The sequence below is a fragment of the Psittacula echo genome (assembly GCF_963264785.1).
Source record: "Psittacula echo genome assembly, chromosome: 4".
In the NCBI taxonomy this organism is placed as follows: Eukaryota; Metazoa; Chordata; class Aves; order Psittaciformes; family Psittacidae; genus Psittacula; species Psittacula echo.
Window position 1 is genome coordinate 32,129,184 of NC_137738.1, and position 6,815 is coordinate 32,135,998.

Below are 6,815 nucleotides of genomic sequence, written 5' to 3' on the forward strand. Positions count from 1 at the left end.
ATTGACCACAACTCTTTGATTGTGGCCATCCAGCCAGTTCTTTATCCACCGAGTGGTCCACCCATCAAATTGATGTCTCTCCAATTTAGAGACAAGGATGTCATGCAGGACAGTGTTGAACGCTTTGCACAAGTCCAGGTAGATGACGTCAACTGCTTTGCCCCTATCCAGCGGTTCTGTAGCCCCATCATAGAAAGCCACCAAGTTGGTCAGGCAGGATTTCCCCTTAGTGAAGCCATGCTGGCTGTCACCAACCACCTCCTTGTTTTTCCTGTGCCTTAGCATGCCTTCCAGGAGAATCTGCTCCAAGATTTTGCCAGGCACAGAGATGAGACTGACTGGTCTGTAATTCCCCGGGTCATCCATTTTCCCCTTCTTGAAAATGGGGGTTATATTTCTCTTTTTCCAGTCATCGGGAATGTCACCTGACTGCCATGATTTTTTAAATAGGATGGACATAAAATTTTACATCAAATGTAAATCTTTTCACAAGGGATGCAAATATATAGAAAGGTAATTGTTATGTTGTGCTAAAACTTAGAATTACCATATTTGTATTGTGAAATAAAGAGGTAGGTTTATTTACAAGCCATTTGTGTAGAAGTATCAGTAATGTTTTTGGTTATCTCTAATAAATTGCTTCTTGCACATGAGCAAATGACAATGAAGACTTCTGTCACTAATAGCGGTTAAACTTGTAAGTAACAGCATTGTTAGAAGTAATGCACTAGAGACATGAATTTTCTGCTGTCTGTACTGGTACAGACTGAAGGTGTGACTTACGCTGAACCATGTTAGCAAAGAATTGCTGTTTGCATTGAGACCTTTTTCACGGGTTCATTTCCAATGACATGGATTGGGATGCTCATTAGAGCAGCTCAGCTGGCAAACTTGAGGTTCTTTTAGGAGACCTGTGATGAGCAAGTTGGCGTTGTAGTCTTTGTAGATCTGAGTTTCAGTTAGAGGATAGGAAGTATGCACAACCTAAGTGCAAATGTGTTTGTTCCTTGCATTTTTAGTGTAGTGTAAGTACTATTTGAAGTTTGCATTGTTTGCATGGTATCAACAAACACCTGTAGCCAGTTTGGCAGCCCTAGTGCAACATCACTAGTTTTCAATAGCTATCTAATGATAAGGAACTAAAAGAGAGATGTAGGTAATGTCCACAGTGTTGACAGGTTACGTGATAGCATGTATGGGATCTCATAGAGAAGAAACTGCATTGCTTCCCTTATTCACAAACTCTTCTGACTGAAGGGCTTGTGAGCCCCTGAGCATGCATCTTTTCATCAGACTCTTATATTATCCATAAGTGCATGATTGTTTTATTATACTTCTTAGTGTAAGCATTACACTGTGGTGTTATATCACCTTTGTGCTGTTTTCTGCTCTTCTGAAAAGGAACTGATGATTTTCTCTTACCTAAGTTCCAGCTGTATCAGGTAATGGAGCAAGACACTGAAGAGTTAGCAGAACTTGAAAGCAGTTGGTTAGGAAGCAGATGGTATGGAAGACCACGGTCTGTAGCATTTGTTGTGATCTCATGGTTTCCGTGTGCTTTCCTCTCTCTTGTTTTGTTATCCTTTTACAGTTCTGTTTTAAGCCAGCTGTGGAGGACAGCAGGTGACACCTTTTGTGTGCGTCAACAGACCTGCAGCTTGCATTCACAGAGGGCCAAATTTTATTATGCTTGTTGAAAAGAATGATCATATGCAAGCTGGATGGGAAGAAAACATGGATCTTCAGAGTTCTGATGACAAATAAAAAGAACTGCTCTGGTTTTAAGTTCCAAGGAAAATTACGAAGCTCACAAATTGGAGCATAATTCCCTACCCCCTTTTTTTTTATTAAGGAGAAATTAAATCATTAATACAGGATGCATTTGTTTGGTAGCTTCATAAGGAATGAGGACAAGAATGAAATTACATAGTAAATTAATCGAGCATATATTTTGTGTAGGCTGTTTGAATGAAAATCTAGAAGTTGTGGTTTACAGTTTTGGACACATGTTAATGTCTATGTGGTTTTACCTGGGAAGTGGAGCGGATTCAGAGTGCTAGTATGGTGTGTCTGGTTGAGTTTAAATGCAAACTTCATTTGGGTTTTGGTTGAAAAGAAGTCAAATTTAGGCAGAAATTAACTACTGTTCTCTTTTTTTTTCAGTCAAAACAGTAGTGTCAAAACAGCCAGAAGATGGCACCCATTTTCTAGCTTTTCTGCTTTTTTTGTAACATGTTACTAGACAAATTGTGGTGCTTTTTTCATCTTAACTGTAAATCATAAAGTATTATTTAAACTGTTAAATGCTAAAATATTGACACGTGAAGTAGTTTTTTTTATTATTTTTCACAGATGAAAGGAAAAAGGGCACAGTCTTATGAAGTTTCAGGTCTGGCTCCAGTGGAAGAAGAGCAAGCTAGTGATCCAGCAAAAACTAAGCTAGCATCCAAAGCTAATAAGGCAAAGATAAGATACGCTAATACTTACAGGCTGGAGCCGTACAACAGAGTTCAGGACTACTTAATAAGAAACAAAGCTCAAGCAATACTAACGGTATAGTATTTATTTAAATTGTCTGATTTTATTGCAAAAGTAGGGTGTTTTGCAAAGATTATATTAATGGAACAGTGTAAGTTGCATAAACTTAGACGTATGATAAATCTGCAGACTTTGGCTTTGTAGAATGAATGCACTCTGGTTTGGGAAGTGCAGGTGGCCCTCTGCAAGGTCACCACGGTGTGAGCACATGCTATTAAGATGGAACTAAAGCTTTTTAAACTCTTAGCCATTTCTAAGTTAAATTGAGCTATAGCAAAATTCAGAGTACGCTAATCTGCATCCAGTTATCAAAAGATCCTCACCTTGAATTTGTGGGATTGTACTCCTTCTATTAGTTATACTCCTATCACATGACCACAAAATATACATGGTGTCCTTGACACTCTGACTGCCACGCACAAAAATTAAGCAACAATGAAGGAGAACAATCTGTTACAGCATCATAGAATGGTTTGGGTTGAAAGGGACCTTAAAGATCATCCAGTCCCAACTCCCCTGCCCTGGGCAGGGATACTTTCCACTAGACCAGGCTGCCACATCCAGCCTGCCCTTGAACACTTCTAGTGATGGGGCATCCACGTCTTCTCTGGAAAACCTCTTCCCGTGTCAAACCTCCCACCCTCATTGTAAAAAGTTTATTCCTTATATCCAATCTCATTCTACCCTCTTTCAGGTTAAAACCATCGTTCCTTGTCCAGTCACTGCAGGTGCAGGTGCTAAAAGTCTTCTCTATCCTCCCTATAAGGCCCATTTATATATTGAAAGGGTACATTAAGAGTGGCCTGAGCAAGGTCTGTGAACAGTTTTGTTTTGAGCAGGAGTACCTCCAGGGAACCCTTCCACCCTAAGTCCTTCTAGGAGTCTACAGAAATTGCTGTGAAATTCTGTTTAGCTTCAGTCTTCTGCCTTTTCATGAGTAAAAGAGAAAAACAGAAATGTGGCCAACACAAGGATGTTCCTCCTTGCTGAAGCTCCAGGTTGTCCTTGGTTGTTCACCACACTGGTGGCAGAAGACAACATAATATCTTGAGATATGTAGCTGTTAGTGATACCTTGAATAGATAAACCCAACTCTTGTAATTCTGCTGTCTGGAAGACACACCTTGGATATTTAAAATAGGTATTTGTAGTGCTGTTTTCCAGTGAAGCAAGTTCAAATGATGGAGAATACGCTCCTGTTTGATAAATGGAAATTGGCTGGCTGTGTTTGTCACTTTCAAAAAATAGATAAAACATTTAACAGTAAAAATAGTGCAGCCTTTGCTGTTTGAGAGCACTGTCTATATTGATTGTTGTACTCATTAGTTCTAATGCTCTTGTAAGAGAAATGTTCTCAGCAAAAGTTCTTCAGCAAAAGACTACCAGGATGAAAAACTTAAGATTTTTCAAAATTGTTTTTGATAGAGTCAACTTCAACAAGACGAATATGATGGAGCTTCTAGTCTCTCCTTGTGTGCTTTGATCTCAGAAGAAATATTAAAGGCTGTGAAGGAATTGAACTTTGATCGCTATAAGTATGTGGTATCAGTACTAATTGTGGAAAAGGCAAATCAGGCAATGGAAGTGAGCAAACATATTACTCATACTATCCCTTGCAAACTGAAAATAATTTTTAGAATTGTTGTTATCTCCTAGGCATTCATCCACATTCAGCAGCTTTACTAGTTCGAGGTGGTCTTGAAGCCTTTGGGTTCTTTATGTGGAGCAGTAGGCCGGGGGACAGTTGAAGGTGCTGCTGCAATTCTGTCTAACCCTTGTGGAGGTTGTAATCTGAGACTGGCAACAGTGGTAAGCAGCTCATGCTGCTCTTCACCATCAATTGGTTATTTCCACTGTGTGCTGTGCCAGTGCAATTGCACAACTGCAGCGAATTTCTTTTTCCAGTGTGTTTTGATCTCCACTTGGGTTGTCACATTCAGCACAAAATGCTGCGTGGCTGCAGCTTGGGGTGATATGGAAAGGAAGAGGTGACAAAGAAAGGGATGAGAACTGTTTCAACTGTAGCTGCCACCAGACATGCTCCTGGAACTACAAATTAACATTAGTGATCTGAACTTGGCACACCCAAAAGAAAAGTGTACTAGATATTCCTATGTTTGTATATAAATGTACATTTATTGCAAGCTCCTGCTGGCATTCGGAACACCTTTAGGTATCTTGCCGGGTTTCAGAGCACTTTTATTTAGGACTGTTTCGGCATCAGTTCTTGAACCTGATGAGACTATATGTGGGTTTAGTGGGTAACATGAAACAGTCTCCGAAGGGTTGTCATCTTCAGTACCAGAGCCAGTCTGGGAGGGGCCTGCGTTTTCAACAAGCCAACAGCATTAGGACGAGTGGACCTACCCACTTTTCTGATACTGTCTCATGGCATGCTGCCCTGAAGTTGTTGTTTGACTGAGGAGCTGTAGGGTAGAGCAGGTTACTGAAATGGTCCAAGTTGTTTTGTTTATTGTTTGTTGTTTTGTTGTTTTTTTTTTTCCTGAGGAATTCGAGAAGCCAATTCACACCTTTTAGCTTTGAAAACAGTTTTATCAAAAAAGCTGAGAGCCCAGTGAATGGTCTGAGATGGACTGGAGAAAGCTGGAGGTAGAGGAGTGGGAGAAGGGACTTCTTTGTTACCTGTTCTGCAAACTGACGTCTATTTACCTGGCTTTTGAAGGGGTGCTGTTATTGTACGCTAAAGTGGCAACAAGAGAACATGAGAGAATTGAAGTTTTGGTGTAGAGATTTTTAGATCTGTTGGCGTGTGAGCAAGAATGTGTATTTTAAGGTTGAATAGGACCTGTTTAATTCTCGCTGTGATTTTGCAGTTGTTACTATTTGTAAGTCTTGTAATGCAATTGCATCAGCATTTATATAATGCTGTCTGTTCTATAGAGACATACAAAATCTGTGCTGTATAGAGATTTACAAATAGCTTTTTCTTTTCTTTCCCTTAGGTTGCCAGCAGATGGGTCTGGGATGTTCAGAGAGACACTTGGGTTTCAGCTGAATATGAAACTAACACATTTTTTGCACTGGCTTTGGTAGTGGCTTGTTACTACGAGTAATACTCTAAAAGCCACACCTGGTTTTGGTATATTAAAAAAATTCCAGAATGTCATTATTTTAGCACTAATTTTTGTCATGCTCTTGGTTTGTTGAAATTGACATACAGTTGAGATAATTTTGCTCATTTTTCTGTGTTTAAAAAAAACCAAAAAAACACCAACAAACAAAAGAAAAAGATAGTTTTGAAATGCGTATGATTCTGTGCATATGAGCTTCAACTGCCGGAATGCTCTGCTGTGGAAGTTGAAGCAGCTTGGTAGGAGACCACACTTTGCCAGATTTTGAATGTTGCTTGTCTGTTGCATGCCTAGGGTTGATAATGAAAGTTTACAATAAATGGCAGGTATCGCTATTCTTAAAAACATTCTCTTTGTAAAAGAAGGCTGGTGTTCAGTCTTTTCTTAGTTGTACCTACGGTAAAATGCCAGTCTGTGTAGAAACCTGGCTGGGGGGGCAGCTGTGCTTCAAACACCTAAAAATTTGTGGACATTTCCAGTCGTTTGCCTCGCATGAAGTGTGAGTTCAGTCATCAGCTTCCCTGGAGCCTGAAACTCATGTCGAGTGTCAGCTGCGTTGGGGCTGGTGGCTGAGTGCTTAATCAGGCAAGTTTGATCATTTTGGCTTAAGTGGCTTCTGATCGTGATGTCAGGATGGTGGGGTCAGTGTCAAGGTTATTGATAACTGGGCCTTAATGGGCAACGACAGCAGTGACCATCTTTTGAAAAATAAGACTTTGGCAGATCTGTTTGGTGTGCAGACATCTGCTTTGGAACGGCCGTGCGTGGAAGCAGAGCGCCAATGCCTTTTCCACACCCCTTGTATTGTGGAGAGCTGCAATCGAGCGTGTTCGAGCACCAGTGGGCTGTGGTGCTTCTGAGTGCCCCTTGGCCTGCTCGGGTTTGGCCGCATATCGGCAGAAAGCGATAGGAGGGGGACCGGCCCGAGGTGCGGGCGGCGGGCCGCCTGATGGGCGAAGCGAGCCCGTGGGGCGGCGGCTGGGGAGCGGCTTGGCGCTTTGTTCGCCGGAGCGGGGGCCCGTGCGCGGCCACGGCGGCCGGCGCGTGCGCGCGCAATAGGCGGCGGCGGCAGGACGGGGGTCTTTGCTGCCGGGGGTGGGGGGTGTCCGTGCTCCGCCTTCGCCCCGCCACTGCGGCGGGAGCGGGACGAGGCACCGCCCGGCGCGCAGCTGGTTCGGCGCTTCC

The 6,815-nt window shown here is 42.2% G+C and overlaps 1 protein-coding gene across 1 annotated transcript; it reads left to right on the plus strand.

Moving 5' to 3' along the window:
• Positions 1–2,352: 2,352 nt before the first annotated feature.
• DYNLT2 (dynein light chain Tctex-type 2) lies at positions 2,353–5,707 on the plus strand (the record flags this gene model as incomplete). Its single annotated transcript, XM_080615872.1, has 3 exons — positions 2,353–2,553; positions 3,964–4,122; positions 5,502–5,707. The coding sequence occupies 3 exons, from the start codon at positions 2,353–2,355 to the stop codon at positions 5,610–5,612; spliced, it is 471 nt and encodes a 156-aa protein (XP_080471998.1). The 3' UTR covers positions 5,613–5,707.
• Positions 5,708–6,815: the final 1,108 nt, after the last annotated feature.